Source organism: Vigna angularis, chromosome 2 (assembly GCF_016808095.1).
Source record: "Vigna angularis cultivar LongXiaoDou No.4 chromosome 2, ASM1680809v1, whole genome shotgun sequence".
In the NCBI taxonomy this organism is placed as follows: Eukaryota; Viridiplantae; Streptophyta; class Magnoliopsida; order Fabales; family Fabaceae; genus Vigna; species Vigna angularis.
Genome location: NC_068971.1, coordinates 50,511,475 through 50,526,094, shown reverse-complemented (window position 1 = coordinate 50,526,094; position 14,620 = coordinate 50,511,475). Strand labels below are relative to the sequence as shown.

General features: G+C 31.4%; 2 protein-coding genes across 2 annotated transcripts; one reads left to right on the top strand and one right to left on the bottom strand.

Moving 5' to 3' along the window:
* The first annotated feature begins 1,007 nt into the window (after window positions 1–1,007).
* On the top strand, window positions 1,008–6,377 carry LOC108329025 (uncharacterized). The gene is made up of 5 exons (XM_017563003.2): window positions 1,008–1,724; window positions 1,912–2,029; window positions 3,893–4,007; window positions 4,614–5,711; window positions 5,898–6,377. Exons 1-5 carry the CDS (start codon window positions 1,526–1,528, stop codon window positions 6,153–6,155), a joined length of 1,788 nt encoding a protein of 595 aa, XP_017418492.1. The 5' UTR covers window positions 1,008–1,525; the 3' UTR covers window positions 6,156–6,377.
* Window positions 6,378–8,055: 1,678 nt separating this feature from the next.
* Window positions 8,056–13,938, bottom strand: LOC108327649 (anthranilate synthase alpha subunit 1, chloroplastic). The gene is made up of 11 exons (XM_017561334.2): window positions 13,710–13,938; window positions 13,277–13,443; window positions 13,020–13,206; window positions 9,949–10,100; window positions 9,634–9,749; window positions 9,316–9,562; window positions 9,177–9,233; window positions 8,903–9,055; window positions 8,700–8,780; window positions 8,525–8,611; window positions 8,056–8,450 (listed from the first exon to the last, which is right to left on the bottom strand). Exons 1-11 carry the CDS (start codon window positions 13,936–13,938, stop codon window positions 8,124–8,126), a joined length of 1,803 nt encoding a protein of 600 aa, XP_017416823.1. The 3' UTR covers window positions 8,056–8,123.
* Between the last annotated feature and the right edge of the window lie 682 nt (window positions 13,939–14,620).

Genomic DNA, 14,620 nt, shown 5'->3' with positions numbered 1-14,620 from the left:
TCTCCCATTTGAGGAGTTAAGTTTGCAACCTAACCAAAAAGTATTCCTTTATTAAAATATTTTTTATAGTATTAATTTGACTGATTTCTTATTAATGATTTTAGTTTTTTTCTCTTTATTTCAATTTTTCTATTTGAAAAAAAAAATGATTTGCATAAATTTTATTTCATTTATTTTGACTAATTTAATATCAATACAAGATGTGTACTTAAGATATTATCAAAATAATGACTTAAGCAATTAAAAGTTTAAAAAACATAAAAAATTAAGAATTAGATCAAAGTTAAGTTTTTCTAAATGAGAAAATTATAACAACAAAAACTAATTAAATTTAAACTTTGATTTGTTATAGTTACCTGGAGTGTATTTTTAACAGAAGCCTTAAGCTAATGTTAAACTTTTCTTATATATGTCACTATACTAAACAAAGTAAAATTTCACGTGACATTGTTCATTAAAGTAAATAATATTTTTATGATAGAATTTATTAGTTCAAAATATAATTATCAAACTATTAAAATATTAAAGTTGAAGACATATGTGTGCACAAAAATGCCTTAGTTTTGTACTAGTGTTCTATTTTAGAATGAAAATAATAACAGCTTTTGGATGTTTCACTCCAGACATACTGAAAAATTAGTACACATGGAACTATATTTACTTTTATAAGTTAAAGAAATAATCTAATTGACTATTTTGATGGAACATTGCCGTTCTCTCTTCTATTTTAATCTTAAACTACAATTTGTGCTGCTATGTTACACAAAAGGAAAAAAAATGTTTGAAACAGGAAAATCTGAAAAATAAATTAATGCTAGAAAAATTAGGAAAATTTAATATAATTGGAGTATACCAAAAAGAGACCACTGTTTCTCATACGTTTTCCATTTAAAAAATAAATAATAATAATAATGTATATTTTTCTTCTGTGATATGATTAATTTAAGCAATAAATATGAACTCATTAAAATATTCAAATTGGGGACAGTGCATGGCTTCTGACCAAAGTCACCGTTGCTAAAATTCAAAATAGAAGTCCTAAGAGAGGGGCATTTTAGTGATTATCCACTGAACCATGAAGCGTGGCATCAAACCAATAGGAACCAACATCTTTACTGTGTCCTATCTACAATATATTCCCAATTTTGCATCTCAACAGTTACTCATATTACCACTCACAGCCACTGTCTCTCCACCGTCAAACTCAACCTCCCCGTTTTCCGGTCTCTCTCTCCCACGCGCTTCATGCTCCTACCTTCTCCACGCGACGTTGGCGTTTTCTAGAGGGTGGTTCTTTTTTTTTTATGTCTTTATGACAATGTCGTTTAGTTCTAGAGACGAGCGATTTGTTTTTCTTGCTGAGATTTGAACTTTGTGAGAGATTCAGCCACTTTCTTTCTTTGTGGCTTTTGTAGAGTTCTCTGGGTAGGAAATCGTGGTTGTCTGTGTTTCTCTGTTAGGTGAGCGAGAAACTGTTAGGTTTTTCTGTTGGAAATTTAGGGTTCCTGTAGTTTGGATTGTGGGGATGAATAGGGGTTTCAGGACTCAGGAGTCGCAAATGCACTCTGCGCTGAAGCGGAGGGAGCAGCAATTTGGGGGTTTTAGAACTTCAGTGATGAAGGATAAGGAGGAGGAGCTAGCATTGTTTCTGGAGATGAAGAAACGGGAGAAGGAACGGAGTGATCTTCTTCTTAATGGCTCTGAGGAGTTCGATGCACCTCTCGGTATGCTCACAAGTTTTTTTAAGTGTTTTTGGTTTTGAGGTTTTAGAGGATTTGTTATTTGCAATGTTTTAGTGAACTGAGACGAGTATGTGAATTTGTGTCTGTTGGTCTAAGTGGATGAAGAACTAGAAAATGATTGTGTTGTTTTAGATTTCTGCTTGTTATGTTGCATGTTTCATGGTTGCAGGGTTGAATGCCAGCTCAAATCCCATATTTAACATTTCTTCGTCTACACCGGCTCCTGTGAGAAAGACTGGTGTTGATGATTTTCTCAATTCGGAGAATGATAAGAATGACTATGACTGGTAAGTTGTACCCTTCTAGTAGCATTTTGATTCCATGTGTATATTTGTGCAATAATGAATTTTTGTTGTATGACTATATGACATCCCAATATGGTGACCTTCTAGAGGGCACCATTAATGGGCACGACCCTAATCACACTAGCTCATGCACAAGAAAGGTTTGAGGTTTCACTAGTTCTTAACATCTTTATAACTCCTCACTCATTGTGTTTCTAGAGCATTTCCTGCTCGTTGTTGGTTAATAGTACACATTTTTTTGTACCATATTTTATATAAGTATGAAATATATGCCCCTTTTCTTGTAATGGTCCTTGACTCTATGTGGTTTTCATTTTTAATTTAAACAACACCTTTTGATTTAAACAACACCGCAGCTAGTATTTGATGAAAACTTTCAGAGAACTACACCATGAGAGCTAGCTTTTGTGGTTACAGAGGTCAACACCTTACCCCACACTAGAATCCTAGGCAATCTGTGAAATTCTGGTTTCCTCATCACCTAAGTTCCAAGTTGCTTGATTGCATCTGTGAGAGATATGGATAGCTATTGATAATAAACTTAGCTTAGGTGAAACATACTTCTAGTGTGGGACTCAATTCCCACACCTTGCAATTTGATTGTAGCCTCTGATGATAGAAACTTCTCTAAACAAATTTGGTACCATGGGGCTGAGCTTGTTCTCCTATGTCCTCAGTAAAAGACAAAAAGAGAATGTAAGAAACATAGTATGGTTTGCTTCAATGCATAAACAAAATCCTCAAGACCTGGGTGCATGAACTAATGATGTAGTATTTTTTTACCTTGATATTATCAAATAAAAGAGAAGATCATGATGCAAAATATATTTGGATAATTTCAATATTTTAGTTGAATGTAATTATTTTTTGTTTATAATAACATTTCTTTTAGTTTTACTTCTAGTACTTTTGCCTTAACATATAATGGTTGTTTGAAGAAGTTTCACAAAAACAATTTGTAAAATGTAATCAATGACACTTGCTACTAATGGATTGTATTAGGATGTAGAACTCCTAATATAAATCTGACCTAAAGAGACACCCATATAAAAAAGGTGCAAGAATCCCTTACAATATATATATATATATATATATATATATATATATATATATATATATATATATATATATATATATATATATATAATATTTTAAATTCTATTGTTTCTGTGTTTACTGATAATGATAATTTATTTATCTTTTAGTTCAATTGCTATTTATGTAACCAAATAGCATGTTCGATTTTTAAGAGTCAATGTGGATGAACTATAAGGAATTAATGAGATAAAAGAGTAAAATATCTCTCCTAAGTTGAAATTTACTTGCACACCTGTAAATTTTTTGTAAGCTCCCTCATCTAATATTTCCACTAGTTGTGACCTAAAAGTTGATTTCATTTATGGAAGAAGTTTGATTCATTTTACCTCTTTAATTTCCCCCCATCTATTCAGTACTGCTTATTGAGGACTTTGTTCTAACTGTGACTCAAAATGCAAAGTAAAGCCAAATAAATTATTACTACCTCTGTTCTCATTTATAAGAAAAAAAGTCACAATTTTCTTGTTCTCAAATACAGGTAAATTTTAACTAGTATTTCATTTAGTGATATTTATCCTAAAGTATCTTAACTATAATTAATTTTTTGACTTTTGGTTATGCTACCATAATAAGTATTTTTTGTTTTACGATACCACCATTTTAGAAAGACAAATATTAAGAGATTAGTAAAATTTAATGCATTAACTGATTTCCTCAATTTGTGGGAAGATAACTTCTTTTGCTTATATATGAGAACATATTATAGTGTTATTAAAATTGATGCTTAGTATGTTTAATTTGTTTCAGGCTTCTCACTCCTCCTGGTACTCCTCTTTTCCCTTCTTTGGAAATGGAAAGTCGGAAGACTGTTATGAGTCAGCTTGGTACTCCAACCACACGTCCTGTAGCATTAAAATCCAGGGTAAGCATTTCAGTGAAGCTTTCAGATTATGTGATTTGTTTTATTCATAGTGGGTAATGTCTTTTTATGTCTGGTTTGAAAATGGAGTGCTACTTTTCCTTGTAATTTTTGGTCTTAGAAATTTTATCATTATTATTATGCTGTATACATGATGAATGTGGTCTGGACTTTCAGCAAAAGTAGTTGATATGCTTAACACGTGATCAATATTTTGGGTTAGTGATGACTTACTAGATATGATTTGTTATCATTTTCTGCCTCTCGTAAAAATAACGCCCTTGGCCTATATGAAAATAGCTTTTCGTCATATTACATTGTTTACATATTTTCCACAACATGCTTTGGTTGGGGTCTGTTGAAATATAATGTCTTTATTATTACTCTTCAAGTGGGTCTAACTTCTAAGATTCACATTGCGTTGAATATGTATCAAGACTTTTAGATTCAGGTAAATTGTCCATTATTTTTATTAAACTTTATATGATGATAAAAATGATAACGCTCTTTGATTGTTGTTGTCACTGATCTCTCTCTCAGTGAGAATTGGCTTGGCTGTTGTTAGTGTCAGGATTTCAATATTTTTTTATTCCTTCCTTGTGGTTATAGTTAGCAAATCATCAGTCAGAGCCTGCTGGGAGGACTAATTTTGTATCTAAACAACCTGCTTCTTCTCCTGGGTTGAGCTCTTCAAGTGGGGGAACCAGGAGGCCTTCATCATCAGGGGGTCCGGGATCACGACCTGGAACTCCTTCTGGGCGCCCTACACTAACTGCATCTTCAAAATCATCAAGACCTTCAACACCTACACGGTCCACCTTACCTTCAACTAGGTCCATGGCAGCTGCATCCAAGAACACAGTTTCCACAACCAAGCCTGCAGTTTCTACCTCAAAGCCTTTGAGTTCTGCCGCTAAGACTCCAGTCCCAGCCGCTAAATCCACAATTCCTTCAAGATCCTCTACGCCCATGTCAAGATCTGCTGCAAGATCTTCTACGCCTACTAGCAGACCCACTTTACCTCCATCCAGGTCCACATCAAGAGCATCTACCCCAACCCGGCGACCCTCGTTACCATCAAATGAACCCATCATATCTGCTTCTTCAGTTAAAGCTTCTTTGAGCCCCAAGCCAAGTACTGTGACGTCAAGGCAGCCAACTCCTCTGACAACAAGAAAGCCAGTTCCTGTGAACTCAAGGCAGCCAGCAGTACCATCCCGTGGCAGTTCACCAACAGTGAGATCAAGACCATGGAAGCCGTCTGACATGCCAGGCTTTTCACTTGATGCCCCACCTAATTTGAGAACAACATTACCTGATAGGCCTCTGTCAGCAACTAGGGGCAGACCTGGCGCACCAACTTCTCGGTCTTCATCTGTTGAGCCTTCTTCTAGTGGAAGACCCAGGCGACAGTCATGCTCTCCTTCAAGAGGACGGACTTCCAATGGTGTTGTTCATATCAGTGGAAACTCTATGCCGGCAGTTAGTCGTGGGCGCTCCAAAGTAAATGACAATGTCAGTCCCGTTGTAATGGGCAACAGAATGGTTGAGAGGGTAATAAATATGCGAAAACTAGCACCGCCAATGATTGATGACAAAAACTCTCCGCGTAGTAATCTGTCCGGCAAGTCAACCTCATCTCCAGATAGCTCAGGTTTTGGAAGAACACTTTCAAAGAAGTCGTTGGATATGGCGATTAGGCATATGGTGAACATCCTCTCTGCATCCTATTTAGTGTCTTTCCTGATGAAAATAACTTACCATGCCATACGTGCATATAAATAATTTTTTATAATTGCTAATCATCTGTTCTTGATGCGTGCTGTAATTCAATTTTCTTATTTAGTGCCTTCACCGGACATCATGATTTTAATTGTTTTATCTGTTGAATAGGATATAAGGAGAACCATTCCAGGCAATTTACGGCCATTGATGACAAATATTCCTGCATCTTCTTTGTATAGCGTGAGGTCTGGATCTCATCATGGCCGAACAATCAGTGTTTCAGGCTCTCCACATGCCACAAGCAGTAATGCTAGTTCTGAACTGAGCGTGAACCAGAATGGAATTTGTTTAGATAGCAGTGAAGTAGATGATGATATTGGCAGTGAGAGATGTGGTCAATCCCCTGCTAGTGTTCGGGGAAGGTAAACCTTTTGCACTTAGGGGAATTCTGCGTATTTAATAGCACCAGTGTTCTTATCCTAGTTTCAGCCATAGCGGATTTGCGTTGTAGATCAGCTAACCACGCTTGTACTAATTAATGTAAAGCTTCTTGGAAGCGATGTAACCTCGTGTAATGGGAGGTACTCTGATTTTAAGTTAGATGATGGGTTATCTGTTGTAGCGGTAATGCTCATTTTTTGAAACAAACCGAGGTTTCTCCTCCATTTATGAAAATTGAGCTTAGTATCTGGAAACGGTAAGCCAGATCATATCCTATGTCATTTCAATGTAAATGTTTCACAAATTCGCATTAGGCTTCACTTTCTTTCTTTCCTTTTTTTTAATTGACAGCTTTATAAGCATAAGAATGCAATGGATGAAAAATAAGAGAATTTGCCAAACAACATTTCTTAAAAGTTAACTATTGAGGCTTGTTCATATGTGTTGACTATCATTAAACGAGTTGTACTCATTAAAATAAATTAAAGTGGATATTGTAATTACTTTATATAATATTCAGAACTAAATAAAAAAAGATAGATAAAGAAAATTAAATCGTAATACAAGGACGAATAACAACCAACCGAGTTAAATGAAAATTTATTTTAGATACAAAAAAACTAAGCAAAATTTCTTTAAGAGATAAAATCAAAATATGATTGTATTTTAAGAACTAAAAATACATTTTAGAATAAATGTTTGAAAAAGTAAAAATCAAAGTCGTATATACAAAATACGTCTCTGGTTTTAAAACAAAAAATATATAAAGAACATGCAACTTTAACGAAAAACATATATATTGTTACCAAATTATTTTTGTATTAAATATATAAATGATTTAACATTTGTTTTTAAATGCTATTAATTAATAGGAAATATTTATTGTCATCCGGATGAGTTATAGAACTGAGCAATCACAATTTTTCTTTAAGAAATGATAAACATACACCTCCATGTGGATATATCTATTCTGCACTTTTACAAGTTAAAAATTATTATAATTATTTGTTAATTTCATATATGAACCAATGTGTAAATTGTAACACATCCAAGCATTACATAAGACCTTCTAAAATCTTTATAATCATCATCAACCTTGTGATAATGAAAAATCAATTATTTTCTGATTATGATGGAGAGATATGGTGTCGTAATTTTTTTTTCTACACCGTAACATTTTAGTTAAATCAGTGTAATGTTTTGATTAAATTAATATAATTGTAAATTAAATATAAATAAATAGTGTCAATTCGATCTATACGTGAGATACATCTGTCACAACTCTTTTACCTTTTTTCATGAGCTGTAATATAGATAATTAAGTAGAAAAATGATTCATGGATGAAAAAAAAGTATTTCAACACTTAATATAAACATGAGAGTAAAAATATAGATTTATAGGTTATATAATGTAATAAGAAGAGAAAGATAAAAAGAATAATTAAATGTATATAAATATGTATGTATATCATTATTTAATAAGTATAAAAAGTAATACTTTCACACACAATTTTTTACATTAATTTAATATTATATTTTTTATTTTTATTTTTTTAAAAGTATATAAATGTTCTCTTTTATTATTATTTTATCTTTATATCATGTTTCAAATAAATAAAGATAAATGTGTGTCTTCCTCCTATTATTCATTAAATAATCTACTCTACAAAAGTACCTGAATTCTATTTTGCGGAAAACAAAAGCTTCAGGTATACATCATGGCATAAAATTCATACCACAGCGTGAAAATTAAAAAAGATAGCCATGATGTTGTAATGATTGAATGTTGGCGTGCAAGAGTGTGATGCGTATAGATTGGAACAAGAAACTAATTTCATTCCACAAATGAAAATTGAATTTAAAGAACACACAGCTATCTGAATGAAGTTTAAATTTGGAGGTTTATGAGGTTTGTAATCAGGAAGTTGAAGTAAGAATTTGCTTATGAGTATATTATTGAGGAGATGTTTGAATTCCATGATGAACAAAAGCTGACTCAGCCAAGTCAATAGCACGAGCAAGAGCAGCAGCTTTGTTCTGACACTCTTGGTACTCATCAGCAGGAACACTATCAGCAACAATACCAGCGCCAGCTTGAAGATAAGCAACCCACTCCTGACGTTGGTGGAGATTTCGGTCATACGTTCTTGTCGGAATTACCATTGTCCTTAGAGCAAGGGCAATGTCCATCTCCCCAAAGAAAGATATGTATCCAAATCCTCCACCGTAGGGCCCTCTCCTTGTCACCTCCATCTTATCGATCAACTCCATCGCCTTCACCTGCATCGATCCACCATCCATTGCATTAGATAATCTTCCTATCTCAACCAAAATCACCTCAAACTTACACTAACCTTTGGTGCTCCACTCACGGTTCCAACCGGCAATGCAGAACGCAGCACATCCCAGCAACTCAAATGTTCTTGCATCTCTCCCGTTATCTGCAGTAAATAATCAAACTTTTATGCTGAAATATGAACACTCAATTCAATACTCACTTAGTTCAATACCAACAAGCACTTTACTTACCGTTGAGCTTATGTGCATAACATGGGAATATCGTTCGATATTCATAAGTTGCTCCACTTTCACAGAACCAGATTTTGCAACCTACAAAAAGTCATCATTTTTTTCAGAACTATCACAAGTACCAAATAAAACATCTTTTCAGAATGTCGGAGTAAATTACTTTCTAATAGCATTATCCACTAAAATGACTATGTATAACAAACCTTTCCAACATCATTGCGTCCCAAATCAACCAACATTACATGCTCTGCACGTTGCTTTTCGTCTTTCAGCAACATTTCTTCTAACCTCGCGTCTTCTTCAGGTGTGTTGCCCCTTCTGGTTGTCCCAGCCAAAGGACGATTCACAATCTTATTCTGTTCATGAAAAAAATTCTTAATACCCCAATTGTATTTAAAAAAATCAGATTAATCTAGCAAACCTAATATGATTTTGTTTAATTTATTTTATAGATCAAATAGATGTGCATAATTCTACCTTCTTTATACGAGTAAGAATCTCTGGACTTGAAGCAACCAGAATACACCCCCTAGCCTGTTTAGGAAATACATAATCATCAGAAGAGGAAAAATAAAAACAAAAAACTTTCTTGAATGTAGGATGCACAGAAATAAACCTGCAAATAGGCCATATATGGACTTGGGTTCACAACTCTCAGTGCTCTGTAAATTTCAAATGGATCAGCAAATGTTCTTCGTTCAAATCTCTGACTTAACACAATCTGGAAAATATCCCCTGCATTAATGTGTTCTTTGGCCCGAAGGACTGCTTCCTTGTATGCTTCAGTTGTCATGCTCGACTTCTTCAAAGGTGGACCAAAATGGTGAGTGTGTAAATCCACAAAGCCTGGCTCCAGCCTTCGACTGAGAAATACCCATTTTAATCATAACATGAACATCTTCAAAGAGAGAAACGACAGACACAAATGACTTACGCTTTAACATCTTGTAATTTGGCAGCTAATTTTTCTAATTTTTCCATTCCATCATTGTAAGCACTCTCAACCGTGGAGTAGCGATCAATCCTCACCCATTGAATCAAATATGCTTTCTGTTATCAGTTATGAATTAGTCCTAAATACAACCAACCCATATCAATGCAATTACATGATGCAATCCTAACATTTTGTAGAAGTGTGTGAATCGAGTTTTTGTTGAAATGATAAGAGGATATACTGCAAATTTCGACATCAGAAATGGAAGAATTACCAAGGTAGATACCAACATTGGGACAGCATTTTTAAAGGTACCTTTTCGACATGGTCAAACACAATGACACTCTCGTAGAGGCCCAGATGCATGTCCCAAAAGTTCTTATCATTCGATGGAGCATTTAAAAATGATAGTTTTTTCTTTTCCACATAACGAACTGTATCGTATGAGAAAAAACCTGCCCAACCACCTAGAACAGTAGCTTCAATAGTTAATGTACAATGGATCAATTACAAAACCAAAATCTCTTAATCGTCTTAAACCAAAGAAATCAAAATCAGAAAATACAAATCTTCAGGATTTTTTTTTTGTTTTCAATAAACTGTTTGTCTCTGATAATTTGGTACACTTCGATTAAATTAAATTATTTTAAGTGGTCGTTAAAATTTTATAGTATTTTATTTTAACGGTTAGAAAAAATAAATATTTTACGTATTAGTCTTGATGTTATTTCTATGTAGATGGTGTAATGGATTTTCTGTAAAATACTTGTAATTTAATGTTGATTTATTTTATTTTATCGATGAGGCTTGGATAAAGAGTGAAACTTTGATATGCAAATGGGTAATTTAATTATCTAAGTTTGATCAATGTAGGGTACGTAAATAACTATTTTAGCTCTTTTTGAAAGATATTTCATTGATTTTAAACTGACTAAAATAATTTAAATTTAAAAAAAAATGGATTTGATGATAGAACATGTTTCTATAGATTGGATTTTATAGAAAAGGGTTAATTTGGTTATGTTGTATGCATAGTATGAATTAAAAGGTGTTTTAATTCATTTTATAATATGTATAATTAAGAAGTAATTTAAATTATGGTATGGTGTATTTCCATTGTAGAAAAAAAAATAATCAGTAATTTATTTTCAGTCCAAATGAGAATAAAATAATACACGAGTGTCGTTGTTTGAGTGTGAATGGTTAGTGCATGTTACTTCATATTACTGTTGCATGTTACTTTGTTATAGTAAAATATTATGAAAATAGAATTTATAGTGATTACGGTTACTGTATTAAACATTGAATGGAAAAAAACTCAAGGCAATTAAAAACACAAACAATGGATGATAACAAAATATCACATAAATAAAGTTTAACAACAAATCATTTACTAGTTTTTTCTAGCATTATAAATTGACTTAAATTAATAAATTATAAGTTTCGACCATTTTCTATATGATTTGAGAAGATGCTAAACAATGCAACACTAATAGATTAAACTCTATAATTAAGTTTTACATGATTTTAAGAAAGTTATATGTTTAACAAATTTAATATCTCTTAAAGGGCATTGTATAACTTAAAAAATGCATATGTTGATATGGTGAAATAAATTATGAGTATTAAATAAAGTTACTTATGCAGGATTAATATAATTAGATTTTTAAAATACTAGTATATTTGGATATATTTCCATGATTACATTAACAAGAAGGATTATAAAGGTGTAGTACGATTTATACAAATATAGATAGAGTTTCAATCTTATGAGTTAATCTATCTCAATTCAAGTTGGGGCTTAGAAAAAATTAAAATTTTTTAAATATAAATTAAATTGACTTAACTCACATATTAAATTGGTTAAGCTAGAAAGGATGAGTTGAATTGTAACTCACCACCAATAAATTTTTTATTATTTTTATTATAATTATTTATTATTTTTAATTATGTAAGTTGATAATTCGATTTTTTTTATTGTAATGTTATTAAATCATATTTGATTAGTTTTGGTGTTTAATTTATTTGTTTGCATATAAATTGATATTTTAATTTTTGAATATTATTTTTATAATAATATTTGATAAAATAGATAAATACTTTGATTGTATTACTATAAAAAGTAAATTTGAATGTACAAATATATAAAAGAAATTAAAATAACAAACCATTCTTAAATGAGTCAATAGACTAAACCAGACGTTAGGTTGAATCGAGCTGACTTAATTTTTGTTTAATTTGTAATGAGTTAATAATGTGTGTTGGATTGGCTGATTTCAACATCTTATTTTAATATTTTTTTTTTCTGATTTACTATATAAATATTGTATTAAATTTTACTAATTTAGATATAACTCATAGTTTGCTACATAAATAAAATTTGATGTATTATACGAAGAAAGAAGACTCCAAGAAATTATTATATATACTTTAATCTTTTGAAATATGTTTGTGATTGTTATATATTTTGTTATTTATTATATTTCAAATGATTAAATTCTTTATTTTATTAATTAGATTATTTTGAGAGGTGGTTATAAACATATTTTAGTAACTTATCTTCTAAGATGTTTTAAGAAATCATTTTTATTATGGTATAAGACAAAATCTTTGTTAATAAAGTTAATTTTCGCAACTCTTCTACTTGCTAATTTGGGATTATAGCAAAAACGCTTTAGTTTTATTATTCCATTTTTATCGGAATAAAATAGGAATGATATAGAATGGATTTCATAAGTTTGAAACTGAGTTTAGTAGATAGATCATTTTCTAATTAAAATTAAAATAAAAATCGTTTTTTTTATTGAAGTGTTTGGAAGATACACATATGAAAAAAATATACCTTGTAATTAAATTTTCAGTTATTGTTTGTAATGAAATAACAATATTTCAGTTTATTCAATTAAATACATTAATGAATTAAAAATTTCAAATTATTTACATAACAAAGTAAATTTTTAATTAAATGTTTATAATTACAAAGTAATGATATATTGACAGTAATAGATTTAGACAAAGTATTGGTTCTCCAACTTTTTTTATAATTACAAAATTTTACTTTGCTTTTTAATAATTACATCACCATTAAATCCGATGGTAGAATTGTTCTATAGAAGTTTCCAAATCAGTGTACTATTCTATTTATAATCAAAACATGTAATAATATTATAATATAATATGGGTAATGGAATTATCAATATATCATTCTTTCTTAAGAAGTTTGTATAATAATATTATAATATAATATGGGTAAATGGAGTTATCAATATATCTTTCTTCTTTAGAAAGTTTGTATCTAAAACAAAAGTGAAAGATGATATGCTATGACAAAGCCAACATTAATGCATGATTATAAAAAAGATGATAAAGTCAGAGAATTTTACCACAAAATGCATCAGGAAGTTCATCTATTAGATAGGGTTTCCAACCCTCTGAGATTTCTCTCGGAATCATGATAGGATCATCAACCGTTTTATCAGATAAAGTTCCAGCTACATGATCAATAATCGCAACCTTGTTTTCTTTTGCCAGAACCTCCATTGCAGGATGAGCTCCAACAACACTATAGCGCCCCTACAATCAAGAAATTCAAGTAAAACATATCACAAACTCAAAATCATCAAACTGCTAAAAGCTTACTCACCACATCACAACTTAATTCATCAGACTCAAAGAGAAAGCTTGGAGCCTCCCTATCATCGTCTTCAAGCAAAATCTGGTGAGCAACGACCGGAGTAAGGTGGTCGGAGAAAATGCACTGATAGAGAGGAATCAAATTCGCCTTCTTTGCAGCCTCTTCAAACTTTGTTCCTTACCAAATGCAAAATAAAAAAAAAGTAAATTATCCATCATACATGTTTAGTCCAAAAGATTATGACTTGATGATCAGTCTACTAACCCATTTGTCATGTTTTCCTTAAGAGTGAAAGCACCACAAAATACCCATTCAGACGTAGTAGAATGTATTCAAACATGGAACAATAGTAAATCTTTATAAAAAGATAGTCACCTTTTGTCATTCTTCCTACAATTTAACGTGGGAATCTGGGATCAAGATTACGAAAAAAAACACTTACGATGGGAAGAATTTTTTAGGGAAGAGCACCTCAACGTGAAAGGAGCGCGTGAGAAGGATATGCCAGTGAGTGAAACCGGAGAAAAACGGCTTCCGGGGGGAACCACGCGCCGGGAGAAAGATAGAGGGGCATTTGCAGGAGTGGCGGAAGTAAGAGACATTGGAATTGTAGCAGAAAACATCTTTGTAAACTCTGTTACTTTAACAACTTCTGCTTCTAATTTTTGCATTTTAGGGTGCAAAAATTATGCATTCAGTTCACAATGAATCTTTTCCTCCCTAATTTTTAGGATAATCATGTTGAACTTTTCTTTTTTGCGAAAGGTCGGAAATAATTTTCAATATGTTTTGTCCACATTATATTTATATTTAATGTTTATTATTATAAACATTGTTTGTATTTTAATTCTAATGTGAGAAAATACTAATTTTCCATGTTTAGCTTATCATTCTTTCTCTAACAATCATAGTGAACAAAAATCTTATTCACAACCCAGTAGTATTTTTAGATGCGTTTCAAAATTTGGGCAACAAGCTTACTTGTTATTATTTATTTATTTTATTTCTAAGAATAAAATTATACCAACATATTCCTTGCAATTTTTACTAAAGCTATTAATATATTTTTGTATTAACTAAATCCAGACCCTTCAAAAAGAGATATAAATCCTTAGTCTAAGTCACCGTACGAAAAATACATTACTAAAAAGTTCAAAATATTCTTTTTATTAACAATGTAAACATAAAAGTTATTATAAAACTATAGACTAATGATTTATATATCTCCTCTGAAGGATCTTAATTTATAGTTAATAAAAACATACTAATAACTTTAGACATTATATTGCATTGAATATGAAACTATTATTAATAATACTAATAAACCTCTATAATCAATAATAAAAAATTATA

Bases quoted from the DNA above. Each gene is read 5' to 3' on its own strand.
- LOC108329025 (XM_017563003.2), top strand. From the start codon at position 1,526: ATGAATAGGGGTTTCAGGACTCAGGAGTCGCAAATGCACTCTGCGCTG. The intron at 1,725-1,911 runs GTATGCTCACAA...TCATGGTTGCAG, and splicing joins GGAGTTCGATGCACCTCTCG to GGTTGAATGCCAGCTCAAAT. The intron at 5,712-5,897 runs GTGAACATCCTC...TCTGTTGAATAG, and splicing joins ATATGGCGATTAGGCATATG to GATATAAGGAGAACCATTCC.
- LOC108327649 (XM_017561334.2), bottom strand. From the start codon at position 13,938: ATGCAAAAATTAGAAGCAGAAGTTGTTAAAGTAACAGAGTTTACAAAG. The intron at 10,101-13,019 runs GTGGTAAAATTC...CTACTGTTCTAG, and splicing joins TGAACTTCCTGATGCATTTT to GTGGTTGGGCAGGTTTTTTC. The intron at 8,451-8,524 runs GTTAGTGTAAGT...GGATCGATGCAG, and splicing joins CCGTGAGTGGAGCACCAAAG to GTGAAGGCGATGGAGTTGAT.